General features: G+C 40.9%; 2 protein-coding genes across 4 annotated transcripts; one reads left to right on the forward strand and one right to left on the reverse strand.

Moving 5' to 3' along the window:
• The first annotated feature begins 10 nt into the window (after window positions 1–10).
• Window positions 11–7,723, forward strand: abhd16a (abhydrolase domain containing 16A, phospholipase). Of its 2 annotated transcripts, none has more exons than XM_031299711.2 (20): window positions 11–159; window positions 697–753; window positions 1,387–1,453; window positions 2,320–2,406; window positions 2,720–2,805; window positions 2,977–3,050; window positions 3,330–3,437; window positions 3,659–3,773; window positions 3,880–3,981; window positions 4,101–4,164; window positions 4,280–4,329; window positions 4,613–4,736; window positions 4,853–4,957; window positions 5,049–5,112; window positions 5,282–5,338; window positions 5,819–5,881; window positions 5,966–6,042; window positions 6,226–6,324; window positions 6,455–6,501; window positions 7,062–7,723. In XM_031299711.2, the coding sequence occupies exons 1-20, from the start codon at window positions 58–60 to the stop codon at window positions 7,143–7,145; spliced, it is 1,632 nt and encodes a 543-aa protein (XP_031155571.1). In that variant the 5' UTR covers window positions 11–57; the 3' UTR covers window positions 7,146–7,723. The 2 variants fall into 2 exon arrangements, with proteins under 2 accessions (XP_031155571.1, XP_031155570.1); XM_031299710.2 differs by having other exon boundaries at window positions 15–159; window positions 694–753.
• Window positions 7,724–7,795: 72 nt separating this feature from the next.
• On the reverse strand, window positions 7,796–20,695 carry vars1 (valyl-tRNA synthetase 1). 2 transcript variants are annotated; one of them, XM_036006092.1, is made up of 29 exons: window positions 20,589–20,695; window positions 19,716–20,071; window positions 19,487–19,630; window positions 19,138–19,330; window positions 18,937–19,052; window positions 18,712–18,787; window positions 17,702–17,802; window positions 17,463–17,590; window positions 17,141–17,305; window positions 16,591–16,672; window positions 16,389–16,508; window positions 15,889–15,997; window positions 15,609–15,788; window positions 15,330–15,454; window positions 15,082–15,185; window positions 14,812–14,970; window positions 12,729–12,819; window positions 12,474–12,579; window positions 12,245–12,315; window positions 11,814–11,939; window positions 11,606–11,710; window positions 11,027–11,174; window positions 10,697–10,824; window positions 10,255–10,410; window positions 9,894–10,118; window positions 9,388–9,499; window positions 8,658–8,833; window positions 8,110–8,259; window positions 7,957–8,025 (listed from the first exon to the last, which is right to left on the reverse strand). In XM_036006092.1, the coding sequence occupies exons 2-29, from the start codon at window positions 20,067–20,069 to the stop codon at window positions 7,957–7,959; spliced, it is 3,819 nt and encodes a 1,272-aa protein (XP_035861985.1). In that variant the 5' UTR covers window positions 20,070–20,071; window positions 20,589–20,695. The 2 variants fall into 2 exon arrangements, with proteins under 2 accessions (XP_031155569.1, XP_035861985.1); XM_031299709.2 differs by lacking the exon at window positions 20,589–20,695 and having other exon boundaries at window positions 7,796–8,025; window positions 19,716–20,069.
• Window positions 20,696–21,220: the final 525 nt, after the last annotated feature.

The following is a 21,220-nucleotide window of genomic DNA, read 5'->3' on the forward strand; positions in this document are numbered from 1 at the left end:
CTTTCGCCTTTGAGACTTCTGATCAGTGCAGGCTTCCGTAGTCCTCGTAGTGGAAGAATGGCTGGCTGGATGTTGCTTCGCTGTATTTTAGGGCCTCATTTACAACGAATTCACCGTTCACCGGACCAGTCTCGACCTGAAGGCAGGGGCGGGAGAAGGGTAGGGATATTTACAATGTTTCGCATTTGTTTGAGAACAGCTGACTGCGAAAACAGCAGTATTTAATGTCTTAGCATAGATGTAGCTCGGACTACGTCCCCGGAAGTGTCAGATGTTTGTTATTGAAACCCTGCCGTCACTGCCGGGGTGACAATTTGTAAATGAATGAAATGCCAGCCGCACATCAATACGCTTGTCTTCATGTTCATGTACTTTTTGTTTCACCGTCACAGTGACAGCCAGTCTAACTGAAGCCTCATACACTGTTTTTGTCATTGACATTAGGTGAAAGGAAACTTTGCCAAAACGGGAGAAGAAAAAATAGAAGCTGAACAGAAAACGAATAATAAGAAAAAGCATGCATGTTAATTTTAACAGAGCCACTGTAAAGACGGTGTGTAGCTGGAATATATATCACCCTGTCTCTTTAAATGGCTGACAGTCAGTGCTACTAGCTAGCTATCTAACGTTAGCTATCTGAAAGGCAGACGTTAGCACCAGTGCTCACGTAATGAACAACATGTTCTCTCACAGCAGGGATGGACCTACCAACCCAGGAGTCTGGAGAAACACACTGACAGCATCATCGGTTGGGTCAGTATGATTGATAATACTGTATTGAAAAGATTAAGAGGTTCTGTCAAGTAAAGTTCATTTCAGTTCTGAGGTCTTTACACTGGCTGGATTTCAAAATACTACTGTTGGTTTCTAAAGCACTGAATAGTTTAGGCCCAAAATACATTTCTGATCTTCTGCTACATTATGAACCATCCAGACCTCTCATGGTTGTCTGGGACAGTACATACTCTCTGTCCCCAGAATCAAAACTAAACATTGAAAAGCAGCATTCAGTTTTTATGCCCCACATATCTGGAACAAACATTAGGCTAACTCCCAGAAAACTGTCCGCTGCAACTCTCTGTTCTTTTAAATAGACTGAAGACTTTTCTGTTTGCTGCTGCTATTTTATTAAATCAAACAATTATAAATTTCCTACACTGCACTGTAACATTTATTCTTGTATTTTAAACCTATCGTATTCTATTTCAACTTTTTATTTCCTATTCTTTTTACTCTTTAATTACCGTTTTTAATTGTATTTACATGTCCTTTTGTAGTGTGTTTCTTTTGCATTTTGCCTCAATGCTTTTAATGCGTTTTATGTAAAGTACTTTGAATTGACTTGTTGCTGAAATGTGCTATATAAATTTTCTTTTCTCTGTCCAGGCTTCAGCACTGTGGTCTCTGTCTTACTACAGCTCTCCTCTTCTCATCTGCTATCTGTACAGGAAAGGTAGGATGTAAGAATTATGTTTGATGGAAAACACAGTGAGACTTATTTATTCTCCACTACTTACTGCAGTTAAGACCAGAGGTGAAATGTTTGTTGATTTGTTGATCAACTGAAAATGAATAAGAAACAATTTTTATAAGTTACTTATTAAGGGATAACGGCACATAATCTCTGGTTCCAGTGTCGCAAATTTGAGGATTTGATGCTTTTTCTCTATTTTATAGTGTTGTAAATTGAATAGTTTTGGTTTTGGACTATTGGTTGGACAAAACAAGATATATGAAGATCATCAATTAAATGTAAAAACAATCATCACATTAAATGAAAAAAAAAAAAAAAGAAATTGGTTGAGAAATATAAAGAATGTGGTTTCATGAAGTGTGTGTGTGTGTGTGTGTGTGTGTGTATGTATGTATATATATATATATATATATATATATATGAGCACTTTTAAAACACTTTTCTTTTTTTTTCTTATTGTGGATACTGTAAAATATGAGCTTCACATGTTTCAGCAGAAGTCTTTCTCAGAATGTTTGGCAGTGACAAATGTCATAATATGTATTTTTTTCTAGATGACATTTATCCTTCCATTAAGGAAGAAAAACTGCCACTGGGTGTGATGTTCTCTACAAGTGGGATTAATATAAAGTTAATCAACTGAATCATCCAGTCAGACTGCCGCAACAGAAGTTAATTGCTTGAGATTGTGTGCTACTCCATAGTGTATGATTGAGCTTCTGATATTGATTTATGCATATCGTTGTAGGGTAGTTGTCCTACTGTGAATCTTTGTGTTGGTGCCTGTTAATGAGGCTCAGATCTAGCAGGGAAAGAGAAGTCACTGTTGCTTTGTGTATTTTTAGGTTACATCTGCAGCAGTAAGCTGATTCCAGTGAGTCAGTATGTGGGAACAGTGCTGGTGTGTCTTCTAGGAGTGGCCTGTCTTAGAGGTGAGGCTACATATTTCAACTGACTGGCAGGCGATGACTAATTCAATTAATTCATCTTTATGATATCATAACATATGCTGTATATTCCGCATGCCAATAAGATTTCATTAACATTGAGACAGTTGCATAAGGTTTACACCCCCAAAGCATACTAAACACATCCTCAAGGCTTTGCAGCAAAATGTTATTTGTGTTTCATGTGTACTCAGCCTATATCTCTCTCTGTTGTTGCTGTATTTCTTCTTTCCTTCCTCTTTCCCTTCCTCCCTCCCTCCCTCCCTCTCTTTATTTCTTCCTTCATTCTCTCCCCCAGGGTGGGGGAGATGGAAAAACTCTGAGTATCTTCAGTTTATCTCCATTCTTGAAGAAACCAAGAAAAATCACACACCAGCAACCAAGGTGAGGTCATGGCAACTTGATACAAGTGCTGTTCATCAGGATTTGCTGTTGGTATTAGTATGACCATTTTGGGGGGAATAAGGGGACAAAATAATAATTAATCATGTGTTTGTAGGTATCCATATTAATACATCAAACTTATCTACTTTTTTGTTTGTGCTTTTCATGTAGAAAAATCTAAGGTGCTATGACTTTGACTTCTCGTGCTGGCCTTCGGATTTCAGCTGGACAGAAGTCAGCAGTCCGTAAGTGTCTTCTATTTTATTGCCATTTGAAATTGACATGTTTGCTGCAATTCTAGTCCAATCAAGGTCAGTTCATTATTAGACAAATTAGCCAGCTGGCTAACACTGGCGCATTCACAGAAACGTTGATTAATGTGCATTGTCCTTTATAAATGAATAAATACGTGAAATTAAATGATGAATACATGCACCCAAAGCACTGAATAAATGCACCCAGTGATGTCAAATGTTTTGGGGCTCATCTGTTTCATTGTAAGCCTTTGACTCTGTGTTTGACAGAAAACTATCCAAGGCTGGTGTTTCTCTGCTAAAGCCAGAGCCCAGACTAAGAGGAGCAGCAGACAGTGTCCTCAACTCTGTGCGCACTCTACCATGCCACATCATCAGGTAAATGCAGTATATGCAGCACCATCCAAAAATGAAGACTCTGCATGACTGCAGGACGACACTGCAGATTTGTTACTAGTATCACAGGGGATAGATACAGTCTGCTTTATAGTAGGTTTGCATCTTATATCCCCCCTATTCATTCTCATTTTTCCAGGAATTTATAAAGTATTTGTCCAATGTCGCTACAGTGTCATCAAATATATTGTCTTCCTCTCCAGTTTTCTTATTGCCCACTCATTTGGGAGGAGGATGCTGTACCCTGGCTCTGTAGGTTTACTGCAGAAAGCCATGAGGCCCATGCTTCTGCAAGGCCAGGCTAGGTTAATAGAAGAGGTAAAAAAAAAAACAACAACCACACACTTGCTGTCTTAACTGTCTATACTGACTTCAATACATAACGATCATCATTCTCTGTCGATTTTCCTACATTTTGTCACAGTTTGACGGCCAAAGGAACAAGCTTGTGGCCTGCGATGGCAATGACATTGACACAATGTTTGTGGATCGGAGGAGAGACGGGGGACAGAATGGCCAGACCCTGGTTAGTGTCTGGATCGATATGTTGTTTTTGCGTCTTGGGCTTGTTCCAGGGTCCAACAAAACTCGTGTCACATCAGTCACACTACGGGTAGCTCTTGAAATGTATGATTTCTGCCACAGGTCATCTGCTGTGAGGGGAACGCAGGCTTCTATGAGGTGGGCTGCATGAACACTCCACTGGAGGGTGAGGAATCCAGTACTTCACAAGAGTCAATATATGTTATAATGCTCTAGCACCGAATGAAATTGTTGTATTTCAATTATACTGCAGTTAAATCTTGTGTTGATGTGCTCTGTAGGTGGCTACTCTGTGCTGGGCTGGAACCACCCTGGCTTTGGAGGCAGTACAGTAAGCATTATTTTCAGATTTGGTACTATATCTTTAAACTAGCATTAGCTTACAGTGCATGGCTGTGCTTCACATAGTCCTGACAAACAACACAGTGGAAAACAACGGCATGTCGAAATTCTGGTTTCAGTTTGACAGCATTGCACAGGAGGCTAAGTACGATCCAGCACTTGAGTAAAATGAAACATTCTAAATCTGTGCATGTTTTTTTAAGGTGGGTTGAGTGTTGCTGTTATGTTTAATAATGCAGGGATATTGCTTTTTTACTGCATCTTTCTGCCAGGGAGTGCCATTCCCCCAGAATGAGGCCAACGCCATGGATGTAGTGATCCAGTTTGCGATCCACAAACTCGGCTTCCAGCTCACCGACATTGTCGTATATGCTTGGTCTATAGGAGGATTCACAGGTACCCAAAGACCAGGACAATACATGATGGGCACTATGCTATACATGTGAATCATGTTTTTTAGTCCTTCCTTCCTGGTTCTGCTTATCCCTCTATCTCTCCATTCCCTTTGTCAGCCAGTTGGGCAGTGATGTCATACCCAGAGATCCAGTCTGTAGTGTTGGACGCCTCCTTCGATGACCTCCTTCCTCTGGCCCTCAAGGTCATGCCAGACAGCTGGAGTGAGTCCTAGGGGTTGAAGGTCATACATTTATTAATTGTTGCAGCAGGGAACTTTGTTTGAGCAACTGAAATATCTTTGTTCTCCCTTAGGACCGTTGGTACAGCACACAGTTAGGCAGTACATGAACCTCAACAACGCTGAGCAGCTTCTCAAGTGAGTGGGGCAGTCTATTTATAGTGTCACTAATCAGAAAAGTCTGCATCATTGAACATTACACAACATATTGGAGTGTAATTGTGAAACTAACCTTTTTTGTTGTTATTGTTGGTGTAGCTGGCAGTGATGTGGCTGATGATTAACACAACTCCTTCTCTTCCTCCAGATATCAGGGACCAGTCCTGCTCATCAGGAGGACCAGAGATGAGATCATCACCACGACGTGAGTCCCCACAGTCCATTTTAAAATCTCTGTGTGTAGTATAGCAGGATTACTTTCCATTGGGTTTACACATGCATGATGTTAGCAGGAAATTGGTTGAAATAGGATGTTGAATTCAGAAAAATGTGATTAAAAGTTGAGTTCATTGTTACAGTTAGTAAGTTAAGTGGGACATAATTATTGTCATCATCATTGTTCTATATAAACAGTAGATGCATGTCAAATGGCATGCCAGCTTCTGCATAACATTTTAGCACTATATCTTACACCATAGTTATATAAGCAAATACATAATTATAGAAACACATATTCACACCAGAAAACTACCCAGCACTTGAATTAACTGTTTACAACACGGTTATTGTCAGTATGGTCAGTGAGGGTTAAGTGCCTCGCTAGTTAATGCAGAGGCAACAGGAAGCATTTACTAGCCTACTCAGTAACACTATATAATATTAAGATGTACACTGCATATTACAGGGGTCCAGAGGATGTCATGTCTAACAGAGGCAACGACCTCCTGCTCAAACTGCTACAATTCAGGTTGGTATTCTCCTTGCTGGATACGATCAATGTATTTTGAACTTTGGACGCATATATAAGTGGTGATATCATTTCCCTGCCTAGGTATCCAAAAATAATGACAGATGAAGGGGTTAGAGTTGTCAGACAATGGTTGGGATCCTCCAATCCCTTAGAAGAAGGTATGTGTGACTACCATTTTCACAAGTGTTGGGCACTTTTCAGTTGCCTTTTGTGTAAATTACAATATAACTTATTGTACTGAAGAAAAAGATGTGTATATCTACATTTAGGATTTGAACGTGTGTGTAGTAAGTTGGTATTATAACAGCTGTGTGTAATGCCAGCTCACTCTTTCTCTGCAGCATCTGTGTACAGTGGCTACGAGGTGGACGATGACTGGTGTGTGTCTGTGCTGCAGTCGTATCAGGCAGACAGAGATGTTTTGTTTCCATGGAGTGTTGGTAAGCCCCTGGGTCATTTCACATTTACAAGGCAAATAAACTGCACACAGTACTACCCTCGTACATACATTATACATCTCAAAGTACTTTTACATGGCCTCACACACACTGTATGTATATATGTTACCAGGTGAGGATATGACTCTGGAGGGAAGGCGGCAGCTGGCTCTTTTCTTGGTAAGGAAATAATCATTTGTTATCCATGCACTCAATCTCAGTGTGTGCAGCTCTTTCTTCAGCCACCTGTTGTCTTTATCGCACCGCTCCAAGTCAGGATACAAAGTAATTTCCTTTTCTCCAATAAGCACCATTTTCCTGTTTTAAGGTTGGCTTACCGTCCCCCTTTCTCTCGCACTCTGAAAAAACACATCACAGCTATTCAGACATCATTACCACTGAGGAACACTATTCTGGTCGCCATAGTAACCAGCTCACCTGTGCTCTCAGGTTGACTGCTGTAATATATTTCACCGCGCTCAGCTTATTGAAGTCATTTATAACATCAAACAAGAGCAGTGCCATCAATTACAGCTAATGCTATGCTTTTCCTCCCTCTGTAATTCCTTCTGAATTAGGCTTTATTCACCTGTGTAAATCCTTAAGAGATGGCAGAGATTTGTAAGGCACTGAGCCAGAAAGACTGAACCTAATGTAATCAAGTTCTGCACTTTTTGTTCATCGCCCTCCCACACCTCATTCTCCATTCCTCCTCCATCCCTGTCTTTTCTCTCTCCCAGGCACGGAAGTACATGCGAAACTTTGAAACGACACACTGCACTCCTCTCCCCGCCTCTGAGTTCCACTCACCCTGGAGACTGTAAAGGAAGATGGATGGATGAGAGAAAACAAGCAGTGAGGATGTGGATGGCCTGTGGTCAAAAGAGCGTGTTCCTGGCATGGTGTGAATGCATTAGTGATTTTGCTGCAGATTTTTTCCAAGACAGATTCATTTGCCAATTGTATAGTGTTGCTGTGGTGGCATCTGGCAAGATCTGGTCTACTTCCCCCTCCCATAAACCTGTAAAATATGGTACATCTTTTCTTTTGAGCTTTTTATTCATACTTTTCAATGTTAGTCTTCTAAAAGAAAAAGAGAGAAAGAAAAGATGCATTTTATGTAAATGCATAAAAGCCATCCCTCACTCCTTCCATCATTCCCCTCTTTGGCTGTATTTGTAAAGAAGCAAGTATAAGTAGGAATACATTGCTACAATTTAAATATTATAAAACAATCTTAATAGTTTTAGTATTTTAAATAATTTAAATGCAGCCAAAATGTAAAAGCTTTTCAGGTTTATTTCTTTTATGTGGACACTATCTTTATGAACAAAGCTGTATCCTAACATGATCTTGCTCTTACATGTTCCATTAAATATGCTGAATAAAATGTTTGACATAAGGGACTGAATTCATTTGCTCAGTACTTGATACAAGTGTTCAACAAATTGCACAGATATACGAGAGACTTAGATTAATAGAGTGCCTTCGAACAATACACTGCTGAAGACTTATTGTCTGTCATAAGAGCTTTATTGAATTCCCTTCGTACTACAATCAATTTGGAAAATTAATATTAAAATTACATTGACAAATGTGGAAATAACTCCTGATTTACATAATGCTAAGGGCAAGTCACATCATTTTCCTGAAGTTGTCCATGGCTTCTTTTACTTTTTCAAGTTCAGTTTGACTCTGCCGTAGCTGTGGAGAAAAGAAAGTAATTATTTACCAGAAATTCACATCTCACACCATGAGAAACCCTGTGAGTCAATTTCTTTTTCCCACCTTATCAGCATCCTGCTCTTGCACCTTCACTGGCACCTTCTCCTTGTAGTCACTCTTTGCCATTTTCTCTCTCATCTTCTCCATCTGTTTCTCCAAGTCACCTTTCTTTGTCATCAGCTTAGTCACTTCCTTCTCCACATCAATGAGACCCTGGGAGATTTAAAGGTGAAGTGAAGACAAGGACTACAGTTGTAAATTATGATCTTGTTATTTTAGGTCAGTAAAGGAGGAACAGAAGAAACACTAAAATCAAATTCAAGTGGAGGAGACCTAGTTTAAAAGATTCCTAGCATGATTACCAACTAGGTGAGGTGCATTCATTCTCTTAGACTATTCAGGTAGTCATGTAATCTGTCAAAACAGAACCAGTGAATTCACAATGTTTTGCAACTTTAAGAACAAGTAGTATGCATGCAAGTTAATGCATCAACACAATGTGTCCAAGGACGCTAAAACAAATCACCAGAACTAATGTATTTACACATCAGGTCTTGGGTAGAGTGATGGAAAGAAACCAAACAAAATTGAACAGATTACCCCGCCCTCACCTTGAGCATAAGGTTGACAGTACATCTGTCAGAGGCGATAGCCACAGCACAGCCTCCTGGGACAGGCTGGTTGCCTGTCACAGGAATGACGGCCTGAGAATAAGACAAGGTCTGAATCTGCAGACTGTACTTCTGCACCAGGGACACGGTCGCAGAGTCTATGCACTGGAGGTAGCCTGGGAGACAAATGGGCAAATCGAAGTTTAGGCATCATAAATGATAATTTGTTGAAAAGATGCATTCAGGATTCAATACCATCTGTGGTTGAAACAATTAAGTGTGAACAGAAACAGATGAAGTCCTTCTGTTTATTTAAAAAAAATAATAGATATAAAATGAGATTTTATGTAAGAGGTGTAAAAAAGGTTGGGAACCACTTTTTTTCCTCTTTCTTAATCTGAAAAGTAAACATCACAGATGAACGTTGCGGGATAAAAAGTACCATATTCCCTTTAAACTGTAGTAGTGTAGAAGTATCATAAAATGGAAATACTCAAGCACCTCCAAATTGTACTTAACTAGTACTAAAGTAAATGTACTAAGCGGTTGTGAGCAAAGTGCTATCATAGACCATAGTAACAATGTACAAACATGATTAAGTATGACGATTACACCCAGGTTGACAAATAATTAAAAGTCCCTTTTCTAATTAAGATGATGAATAGTTGGCCTCATACCAAGATTTATTTTAGAGTAACTGTAATGATTTAGTTTGTGTTTGTCATCTTACAGTCAGCTCTGGTCTTGGTCAGGTTGTAGTCGGCCCTCAGCGACCTGATCGTCTTGATCACAGTCATTACGAACTCCATGTCACGGTCGACCTCCTCACTGTGCCAGCAGAACTACAACAAGGCACAAAAAAACATATTGCTCACAAACAGAAGGAGAGCATCACCCAAAAATGAACTTTGGTGAGTATAATTTTAAATAAGCCACGTTCATCCTCTCACAATATCTGAAACTGCAACTTTACAAAAAAGTTGACCCGTGCAGTCATTTGTACATCCTCTTTTGTTTTTGTTTTTTGGGCCATTTTTAGGCATTTATAATGACAGGACAGCTTAGACATGAAAGGGGAGAGATAAGGGAATGACAAGCAGCAAAAGGGCCTCAGGTCGGAGTCGGACCTGCGGCCGCTGCGCCGAGGACTGAGCCTCTGTATATGGGTGCGCGCTCTAGCAGGTGAGCTACCCAGGCGCCCCCTGTACATCCTCATTTACCCTTTCCTTGTCTCACCTCCTCTGTATTAGGGTAGGGTGTGACACTAATGCTGGGGGGATCACTCTGAGGTCGTCGTCGTGGTAACCTCTGGTAGAGCTCCTCACTGACGAAGGGCATAATAGGAGAAAGAAGGCGCAGACCGACATCTAAACAGCTGTAAAGGGTTTGTCTGCACACCAGGGCCTGTCTCTGGCTGGCGCTGTCTTCCTCTGCTTTATTGAACACTGGTTTCACACTTTCCTGGAGGACAAGAAGAGTGGGAGGGAACAGGTTTGGCACCAAGTCTTCTGCAACAACATTAACTTTTTACATGCACTCACATAATCTATTTTAGATGAAGGGACCTGGGCTGCTCAGTGGTCTCAAAGGTTCTTACCAGGTAGACATCACAGAGCTCGTACAGCCAGAAGTTGTAGATGGCGGTCGTGATGGTTGGGAAGTCATAGGCCTTGAAGCCAGCATCACAGAGACCAACAGCAGCACTCAGTCGAGACAGAATCCACCTGTCTGATACACTCTCCTCTCCACACAACTGAGGGGGATTGGATGAAGTGTAAAAGAGGAAGAGATTCAGTTAACATGACTCGTGAACAGGGTACCTCCCAAATGTCAATGTGTACACGTTTATGAATACAAAGCAGGGCAGCAAAGGGGTAAAACCAACCCCCAGACAAATAATGGTAGCAAAAAAAAAAACTGTTTTGCTAAACAGTTACATGGTCAAAATATGGTGCGCGCGTCATTGGATGAATATAAATCAGCATGGAGCAGTGCTTGTTTATGTTCTCTTTGTCCTTCATTTTTTCCCCCGGTCTCACCTGGGCTTTCTCTGATGGTACAAAGTTGTCTCCCAGCGTCTTCATGGCAAACTTCACAGCATTCCACAGTTTGTTGCAGAAGTGACGGTAACCCAGGATGCGGTTGACATCCAGGTTGATATCCCTACCTGAAAGACACACACCGGAATACAGGATCATTTCAGTGTATATTAAAATAGATTGCTTTCGTAACAACTGACCTTGTACTTACTGATTGTAATGCAGTGTTTTGATAGATTTGATGTAGTCAAGGTTGAGATCCAGGCTGTTGGCCAATGGAGGCACAACAAAAGGAGAAAGTAAACAAACAAAAAAGAAAAATGAGTTCACCTTGGCCAGTGTAGGCACACAGGGCGAACCGGAGAGCATCTGTGCCGCACTCTGGGATGCCATTTGGGTAGTCTGATGCCTGGCCCTGCTTTGCCTTTTCCACCTCCACTGGATCCAAGTTGCTGTCCATCAAAAGGGCATGAAGACCCTAGAGGGTAGGGGCATGGGAAATAAGGAGGGATGTCACCACTGAAAAGAAAATGTGTTCAATAATTTTCTCTTTTCATCTTGAGAATGTGTTCAACTGCTTGATGTTTTAATAGGCAGGAAAGGACCTTTAAAAGGGTTTTATTATTAAGGGTAAAGTGCAATTCACTACAAGTCCTTCAGTGCCCTCTAGAGGACAGGTCTGCTTCGTCTGACTGAGCAGTTTCCGCCCAGCTGGTGAAGAGATTGATGGCTCAATAAAAGCTTGTTGGAAGCAAAAAAAGGGTTCTTATTAAAGCTTTCGTAAGAGTATGGGCCTCAGCGGAGCAATGAATGTGGGGTGACCATGTAAAGGACAACCCAAATGGGAGAGAGGAGAGACTGTATGTATTTGTGTATCTGAACATGCATTAAAGCGTGATTTGGCTTTACCTCGAGGGAGATCCCTGTAATAACATCCAGAGGGTCAATGACGTTGCCCAAAGATTTGCTCATCTTCCTTCCATGGGCGTCCCTCACCACTGCATGCAGATAAACCTGAAGGAAAGCATCATCATTACTTAGTCATGTCCTGCTAATAACACTAATATCACATCATGTTGGGTTATGTTCCTGTTTGGGCAGTGTTGATTGGTCTCACCTCTTTGAAGGGCAGCTTGCCTGTCAGTTTGAGGCCCATCATAACCATTCGAGCAACCCAGAAGAACAGGATGTCATGGCCCGTCTCCAGCAAGGTGCCAGGGTAGAACACATTCAGGTCCTGGGTCTATAGGAAGACCCCAAATAGCCACATTTTTGATGGAAATACATAAACAAGACGACACTGCTAAAAAGTCATATTTTATACAGAATGTTTTGAGAGGTACATTGACCAGTGAACCAGTTTCAAATATTAATCAAAGTAAAAGTGTACTTAGAATTTGGGTGGCAGCATTTCCAGTTAATACACTTGTCTTTATTACACAATTTGCAGTTTTAGAGCAGTGTTTCTACTGCAGAAGACATCCTTACGAACTACTGCAAAAAGTGTCATTTGTGTCAGCAGAAAGGTGGTTAACCTCAGTCTTTTACCTCATTAGGCCACCCAAAGATGGAGAAGGGGAAAATGCCAGACGAGAACCAAGTGTCCAGAACATCGTCATCTGAAACACAGGAACAAAAGTTATCTCATCTGTATGAATATGGAGTACAATTAATTACATTAGGTGAATCTGTGTAGTAGCAAAACATGAACTGATTAGATAACCTGTATAACAAGTGTGGTAATGAGACAGCTAAATTAAAAAGTGTTCAAGCTTACCTTGTCTGAGGGTAATTTTGTCAGCAGACACATTGAAGCGTTTTGCAGCCTTCTCTCTGGCCTCCTCCTCCGATCTCCCACTCATCCAGTAATGACCGTCCATGTCCTGGAGGGAAAAAAAAAAAAAATAAATAAATAAAAAGAGTAGATGAATAAAAGACGCAGTCAAAGAAATGTGGAATAGCAATGCAAAAAGCTTTTATCAGTCATCTAAATGCATCCAGACCTTGACAATAGTGACAGGCATCATCTTACCTCTCCTGGTTTAACAGAGGGATCGTTGACAGTGATGAAGTAAGCAGGAATACGGTGACCCCACCACAGCTGTCGAGAGATACACCAGTCCCTGAGAGGAAGATGGATGGATGAAATCTGAAACATGACTCGCGACACACTTGATTGTGCAAAATAATCTATCTCTAAAGCTGCATTAGTCGGGTAATCAATTAACTGATCCTATTGGCATCCATTTTCATCAATTCATTATTTAGATAATTTTTTGAGCAAAACTGCCATACATTCTCCGGTTAAAGCTTCTCAGTTGTGATTTGCTGTTTTTCTTTGTCTTGTCTGATAGTAAATTATATTTTGAGGTTTTGGACTGTTGGTCTGACAAACCAAGCATTTAGAAGAAATCACCTTGGGTTCTGACCAATGTCGATGTTTTTTTCACAATTTATTTTCTGGCATTTTACAGACTAAAATATTTAGCGAATAATCAAGAAAATAATATGAGGATTAATTAATAATGAAAATAACCGTTATTGCAGCCCTACTATTGTGGCATTCTTTAAAAAGAATATTAGCATATTCCCTCCGTCAAAGTTAACTTTAAAATGCTTAACTGCCAAGTTTTCAGTGTTATGGCCAAAAGTGCAGATACTGTATGTATCACTGTGATAACACGGTCTACCATAAATGAAGTTGGCCATAACTGCTCAGATCTATTTTGAAGTATAAAGAATAAGTATAAAACAGAGGAAACACATTTGAAATTAAAGCCGCAAGCAGCGTTGGACGGGCCCTCGCACCACCTTGCACGGGGTTACTGGGTTACAGGCGGACGCTGCTCCAAGCGACCCTGCATTTGCGCACACGGTGGAGTGTGCAGCATTTAAGATGGTGTATTGCAAATGTACCAAGTATAGGGGCCGGGGCAAACCGTCACCAATGAAAAAGGAACTCTTTGCTGAGTTCAATGATACTTCACACAAGAGTCTACCTTAAACGGTTCACAAGTTATGAAAGGGGACGTGGCCTGATTACATGGGCGTGGCTAGAGTATAGGGGCCAGCTCAATATCACATGTAGACCACACATAAGTTTCATGTAAATTGGATGAGGTTTGTCATTTAAGGCTGATTTCCTGTTGCCAGCAGGGGGCGCTATGACCAAAAGTCAATATTGGCCTGTAGATGTCCTCAGGCCTGGACTGTTGTCAATCATGGCAAATTTCGTCCAGATTGGAAAACGTACAATCGAGTTACAACAGCTTTCTCGTTGATTGCTAAACGCTCAAAATGGCCACCCACGCCACGCCCACACCGTTCGACAAAAAGTATTGATTTTAATAACTTTTCATGGTTAAGGTCTTGAGATAGCACACACCAAATTTGAAGTCGATCGGATGAAATCTCTAGGAGGAGTTCGTTAAAGTATAGCACCTTGACTTTTAGGTCTACTTCTTGTTGCCACTAGGGGGCGCTTGACTTTGAGTAAATATCTGACTCTAGATGTCCTCATGGTTGGACTCTTATGAATCCTGAACATTTTTGAGCTGATTGGGCAATGTACACTTGAGTTACACCCACTTCCTGTTTCGTTGGCGAAACGCACAAAATGGCCGCCCTGCCACGGCCATGCCCTATGACGAAAAGTTTTTCTTTTAATAACTTTTCATCTCTAAGGTCTTAAGATGGTACAGACAAAATTTGAAGTCGATCGGATGAAATCTCTAGGAGGAGTTCGTAGACATGTGGAAATGGCCAAAAACAACTTTCAATTCAAAACGGCAGATTTCCTGTTGGGTTTAGGGTATTACTCCAATGAGCTTTTTTGTACAGCTTGACATATGCATACAGATTTCGTGAGTCTACATCAAACGTACTGCAGGAGCTGTTTTTTATGGGGTGCTAGCGAGCCATTTTTGTGCACCTATTCCCGAAACTGTTAAAATACGTACATTTTCACCAGGCTTGATGTGACCGCCAATTTTGGTGAGTTTTTAAAGTATGTTAAGCCCCTCAAAAAGGCAATTCATTTGCAGAAAATAATTCCTTCAGTTTCAATAGGGCCTTCGCCGCTGTCTGTGCTCGGGCCCTAATAAAGAGATAATTACCTGATGTTGTCCATCCAGTTGAACCACGTCTTGAGGTGGTGATCAGGAATGATTTTGAGCCGTCCCTCTCTGACAGCGTCTGCAGCCTGCTTGCCCATATCTGTGCAGTTCACATACCACTGCGGCTTCAGCAGCGGCTCCACAATGTCTTTGGAACGACTAATAGGGTAGAATCACAATGGGGCTTAAAGGATGATCCTTAATAGGATGAAAAGATCTAAAACACAAATTATCTCTCTTCTACTTATGCACACATGAACCTCACTTTACCTGCAGACTGGGACAACCATAGGGTTGTCTTTGATCTCTTTAAAGTGGCCTTTGTCCATCAGAGCCTGCAGCACGGCCTTCCTGGCCTCAAAACGCTTCATGCCCTGGGGGGACAGACAGAATAGTTAAAAATGAGAAATTAAGACATAAAACTAATACACCAAGCAAACTGTGAAGAAACCTGACTTTTAATGTCACGGCACAAATGCACACACTGCAGGGGGAAGGGCAATAATGAGACACTATACCAGGAAGGGAGGAGGCACGTTAATGAGCAGGCCATTCTCGTCCAAGATGTTGATGAAGGCCAGGTTGTGTCTCTCTCCAACCTCGTAGTCATTATGGTCATGGGCTGGGGTAATTTTGACAGCACCTGGACAGAAAATGGTGCAGAGGGAGAGAGGAAAAAAAAAAAGAGAACAGCCATTATAAGGAAAGTGGCCGGGCTTAACGACTTGTTATGATTACTTATTCTCAGCACAATGCAGACCCAAAGGCACATTGTCTCTTTCTGTAACCATGCCTACCTGTTCCAAAACTCATATCCACAAATTCATCTGAGACAATTGGCATCTTGCGGTCACAGAAGGGGTGCAGCACCATTTTTCCCTTCAAATGCTGATATCTGGGGTCAGCAGGGTGGACAGCTACACCAGAGTCTCCCAACATAGTCTCAATACGAGTTGTTGCCACGATCACTTCCTCGTCTAAGCAACAGAAAGAGAAATGTGAAGAAAGGTTTTACTGAAGTGGCACAAGGTGTCTCTTATTCAAAATATTGTGCTCTCTATATATGCGCTTACACACCTGATCCGTCCACCTTGTAGGCGAAAGACACCAACACTCCAAACTCCACTTTCTCTTTGTACCCAGGCACAGGCAACAGAGTCCTGCCACTGAGCTCCTTCTTATCCACCTGCAAACCACTCAGAAGATTTAACCAAGCAAAACACGGCTAGGGGCAGGGTTAACAACATAAGGCTAGGTACTGTTTGAAAACATTTAATAACATTTGCTAAAAATTCCAAAATTACACTTTTTTTAAGTACTGAAGAGGGAATTCAGAATTGTATAAGTATAACAATATTTTTTTACTAAAAACATTTCTTCTCCTTTTTTAGGATTATTTTTTGCTCATTTTGCCTTTGCATACCCCCATTCAGGCAAAGTATTTATTTAACACACAACAAGAAATGTTAAATCTCAACCAATGCACAGGTTTAAACCCCTTAAATTAAAAAAATAATTTTTTGAATTTTACTGGAAATTGCCTAGGTCTTTATCACTGTAATAAGATGCATACTTGCCTCTATGTCAGAGATGGCAGAGTTTAGTGTGCAGGACCAGTTGACCAGCCGCTTGCTCCTGTAGATCACTCCCTCATCATGCATGCGGATAAAAGCCTCTTGGACTGCATAGGAAAGTTTCTTGACAGAGAAATGGGTATATTCATGAGAATGAGGAATTCAGATTCTATTCACATTAGTTTAGGGATTTCAGAAAACTCACAGGGTCCATAGTAAAGCAGGCTCTGTCCCAGTCCAGAGAGGAGCCCAGCTTCTTCAGCTGGTGGTAGATACGGTCTCCCTTCCTAAAAAGGCAAAGGGGCTAAGTTATACCTGTGCCTTTATTCCAATATTTATCACAGTTCAGTTGACATATTTTGTAAAGGGTAAGCGGAAAGCGTTTATATTTGGAACTTATTTATGTCCTTTTTGGAAAAGAAAACATGTATTACTGACTGGAAAAGAAAATGCATCTATAGATAACATATGGGAGGATTTGGTTCTGCCTTTCATTTGAATATTTATTGTTTAGTTTAATTTCTTTTTTTATTTACTCTTTTCTATTATTTTATTTCATATTATATATTTTTTTATTTGTAAACGTTTGTGCGACTTGGGAAAAGTATGTATATGGAGGGGCACGTGTTTGTATACTGATGTGTTTCTTTCCGTGTTATGATTGAAATCTTAATAAAAACATTGTTTAAAAAAAAAAAAAAAAAAAAAAAAAAGCTCACATCTCCTTCTTTCTACTACTTCCTTCCCTCACTCACTCATTCTTCCATTTCCAAACTTCCTGGATGAAGTTTTCCCTGCCCAGATCGTGGCGGCTCAGACCTCTCTCTCTCTTCAGCTTTTTTTCCACCACCACCTGGGTGGCGATGCCAGCGTGATCACAGCCCGGATTCCACAAGGTGGTCTCCCCTAGCATCCTGTGCCTGGACGGACAGAGGAAAGCACACCAATTCAAACACACGGTCCAAATCACAAAAAGTGCAAATGAAATAGACAGACAGGAATCCCATGATGCAACAAAAGTTTCACTGAAAATATGACTTTGAATTTCAGGCTGCAGAATATTCCAATTGTAGTTACCATCTGGTCAGAGAATCCTGAATGGCATTGGTGAGGGCGTGACCAAGGTGAAGTGATCCAGTCACATTAGGTGGAGGGATACACATCATGAAGACGCCACGAGGGTTCTGGTCACTAATACTCTTCCTCTGTAGAATGTAGTGAGGGAGATAGACATGTTATTGCAGACTGAAATGATAAATAAAAAATATGATATTTTCTGTTGAGTGAATATTGCGTTAGTGGGAGGACTTCCTTACCCCATACTCAGGCTTGAAGAATCCCTGTTTCTCCCACCATGAATACCAGGCAGCCTCCACATACTGAGGACTGTAGGAGTCAGGAAGCGGGCTAATGACATCTGACACCAGAGGAGAAAGAGAGAAAGGGTTGACATATGGACCTGAAGCTTATCATGATAAAACATGAAAAAAAAACTATTCATATTATGGAGGGTATGCACAAGGGGTCAGGGCAAAAATCTATTCTTAGATGAATCAGATTATGTCTCAATGCAGACAGTCAATAATCGGAAATGTAAAACCCAATTCTCGACATAATGACCGCCTGTAACGGTTTTGTAAGACCGAGCTATACGTTCCCTATGGCTGAACCAATTAGATGGTGAAACATAGACATGCGCGTCGTATTTACGTTCTTAGCTAGGCTACTTCTTGAGTTTTGGTGAGGGTGGCTGAGCGTGAGCAACCACAGAGGGATACAATCCGATCTGCTCCCCCTGGCCTAAAAGCTAGCGCATGTTAGCATTTTGGCTTCTATGAAGTTGAAGAGAAAAGGGATCTGGACAAGAGCCACAATGTATCCAAGTTGTGTCTAACTAAACTAAACTATTTGGGGAACACAACAAACACGAGAAACCATATTTCATGTTTCTTGTAATAATAAAAGATAGTGGTAAAGTAATAAGTAATAGTAGTAAGTAAATCATAAATACGATATGTTTTAAAAGTAGCAAGTAGTCACAAAGTGAGTATGGTGTATAGATGTCAAAAATGTTGATGCATCGATCATTGTTTTATAGTCACATTGTAGCCCTCTGCATCCAAATCAAATTATGAGATGCCTAGTGATTCCCAATCCTAGTATGCACGGATGTCACTTTTTCACATAAAAAAACCCACACCACCACTAAGGGGCAAAACAAACCTGCTATGACTGCTATGAATGGGGAAAGCTTCAACACCACATACTGTATGGTGATGTCACAAGCATTCCTTCTGTTACAAGAGAGAAAACACTGATCAATCACCTTTTTTTTCCCCAGGAGCAGTGGGAACACTGTATGTGATAACTCCCAACTCCTTCTTTTCCGGTTTGGCCTTTTTCTAAAAGAGAAAAACAGATGATGTCAAGAGATCTTTAACCTATGCAAAAAAAAAAAAAAAGTTGTATTGTTGACTATGTTCAGGTTTTATTTTAAAGCTGCACCAATGTCTTACAAGAAGTTCTATTTGTAGAAGTTAAGTATCCATACCTCTGTCAGTGGCTGAGTCTTTTTCTTCGCCTCCATGTCCTTCTTCTGCTGAAACTTTTCCAGCTTTTCTCTCTTCTTAGCTTCCTTCTTCAGCTGGGCTTCTGTCTTTGGTGGACCTGAAGGAGGAAACATGAAGAAAATCAGAATACTGTGTACACAAAAAAAAGTATATTAATGACCTGTGGCACAGGACTTCCTGACCATTAGCTGTGGCATCGGCAGAATCAACGGCAGGACTGGCATTAGCAGCAGCATTTGTTTTCGGTGTAACTGGCACCATCTTTTCACAAAGAGTGATCTTCCCCAACACCTTCAGGAACTGAGGCTGATTTGTGCAAGTTGTGAACCATCTCGTAACATTGGTCAAGACTTTCCTGTCTGATGGCTCCAACACCTAAAAAGAAAAAATTTAATCAGACTATGGTTGACTGGTATATGGTATATAACACAGTCAAATGTTGACAGGCGCGAAACATGGCTGAGATTTCTCAGTACTAAATTGTTCCGACTACAGAAACATACTGAGATAAGTGTTGCACCACATACGTACATATTTGAAAGGGAGAAGAACAGCAGTAGCTACAGCCATATCAGCCAGGGTGACGCTCTCCCCCACCAAGAAGGTTCTTGGTTCCAGTGCCTGATCGAGAACCTTCAGAACGCGTATCAACTCTGCACGGGAACTCTGCTGGAGCTGAGAACACACGAGTCATTTAAGAATAATACCTCACAAGAAAATAACACACATGTCCAAGTAAGCATTTGGATACTCCTCTCACCTTCTTATCCACTCCCATCACCCCCATCAGTGGGAAGACGACAGCACAGGACACCGGGGTGAGTTCATTGTCTGCAAAGCTGAGCCACTGCCACACCTGGCTCTGCTGCTTTGTATCTATACCAGCCCTGTTCCCCTGATTAGCCAGGTACCAGGCCACAGCACTGGCCCCGCTCAGGACGGAGTCACCTTCCCCAGCGCCCAGCAGCAGGGTCGGTCTGGAGCGGGCATTCAGGGATGCAGGAGGGTCCTCTGTGAGGGTCTGCAGGCAGGAGGACGGACAAAACTCTGCAGCTATGAGAGCCAGAAGGCTCCTGAAGTCATCAGGGTGAGGGGACACGTAGAGAGTGGCCATCTCTGGTGGAGAGGAAGTATGGACTGGTGATTTGTGCAAATATGCCTGACGTGATTCTTTAAACTACCTGACAATGGTGGAGTGGGTGTGTTTGCCTGTCATACCAGTTAAATAGCGTGACATCTACGGTAAGGTTAACAAGGGGATATGAGCTTTGTAAACAAACTGGTTTAAACGTAATACTTTATGAAAACCATTTTCAGCATTTTATACTGAACTACATCATCGTTCCAAAGTGTCAAACGACGGCTGTGTTAGCTGGTTAGTTATCTGTTTCACTTGATGCAAACTCCGCCACCCGTCAAAGGCTGACGAAAAGTCATGCCAAACAGGCTAGTTAGCTTTAGCTAATCAGATAAACTTAACGTTAAACCAAAGAGGTTAATTCGAGTTTTTGTGAGTGCATGCTGAGCTTTAAGCGTGTTTACAAACGTAGCGATTATTTTAAACTCGTAATAAACCCTCGTATAATAAACCAATGGCTTGTTATTAAAAATGTCTTTAATAATGTATCCATACCTTTGAATGAAACTGAAAGAGAAGTCAGCTTAAGTTAGCATTCACAGCAGAGCCAAATGAGTCCTCTCCGCCGTCTGATGCAACCATGCGCCGAGCTAGCAACGTGTTCCGGGTTTACGCGCTGCTTCCGCCACAAACCGGATGTTTTATTTTTTAATAATGATAAAAATATTAACAATGGTTAAAAACAACAACAACCAACAACCAGTGGTGGAAAAAGTATACAAAAAGATCATTAAAGTAATAGTGTAACTGTATCGTCATAATGTAAGTATCATCATAGATATAGAACATCATTGTTCAATATCTATGAGTATCATGATCAAAATGTTTCCAAAGTAAAAGAAAAATCCTGCATTCAAAAGCCAACAAGTATAGTATCAAAAGTAAAAGTACTCCCTATCCATTATTATATCATTATATATATATTTTCCACATTATTAGATTATTAGTATTGATGCTTTGACAATTGCAAAGCAATACTTGCAATGCTATGTGCTGGTCGAGATGGAGCTTATTTTGACTACTTTTTTATATAGCTGCTTGGTAGTTTAATCTATAACAATGCATAATTCATAACCTTCTCATTAGTTTTATATGCAAAATTCTAATTCAAAGTAACTTACGTACTC

The sequence above is a fragment of the Sander lucioperca genome, chromosome 10 (assembly GCF_008315115.2).
Source record: "Sander lucioperca isolate FBNREF2018 chromosome 10, SLUC_FBN_1.2, whole genome shotgun sequence".
In the NCBI taxonomy this organism is placed as follows: domain Eukaryota; kingdom Metazoa; phylum Chordata; class Actinopteri; order Perciformes; family Percidae; genus Sander; species Sander lucioperca.

Excerpts from the sequence above, each read along its gene's own strand:
- abhd16a (XM_031299710.2), top strand. The coding sequence starts at position 58 with ATGGCTGGCTGGATGTTGCTTCGCTGTATTTTAGGGCCTCATTTACAA. Across the intron at positions 4,165-4,279 it reads CATGAACACTCCACTGGAGG|GTGGCTACTCTGTGCTGGGC; the intron begins GTGAGGAATCCA and ends TGTGCTCTGTAG. Across the intron at positions 5,113-5,281 it reads AACGCTGAGCAGCTTCTCAA|ATATCAGGGACCAGTCCTGC; the intron begins GTGAGTGGGGCA and ends CTCTTCCTCCAG.
- vars1 (XM_031299709.2), bottom strand. The coding sequence starts at position 20,069 with ATGGCCACTCTCTACGTGTCCCCTCACCCTGATGACTTCAGGAGCCTT. Across the intron at positions 17,591-17,701 it reads TCTTCAAGCCTGAGTATGGG|AGGAAGAGTATTAGTGACCA; the intron begins GTAAGGAAGTCC and ends TACATTCTACAG. Across the intron at positions 15,789-15,888 it reads CTACAAGGTGGACGGATCAG|ACGAGGAAGTGATCGTGGCA; the intron begins GTGTGTAAGCGC and ends TCTGTTGCTTAG.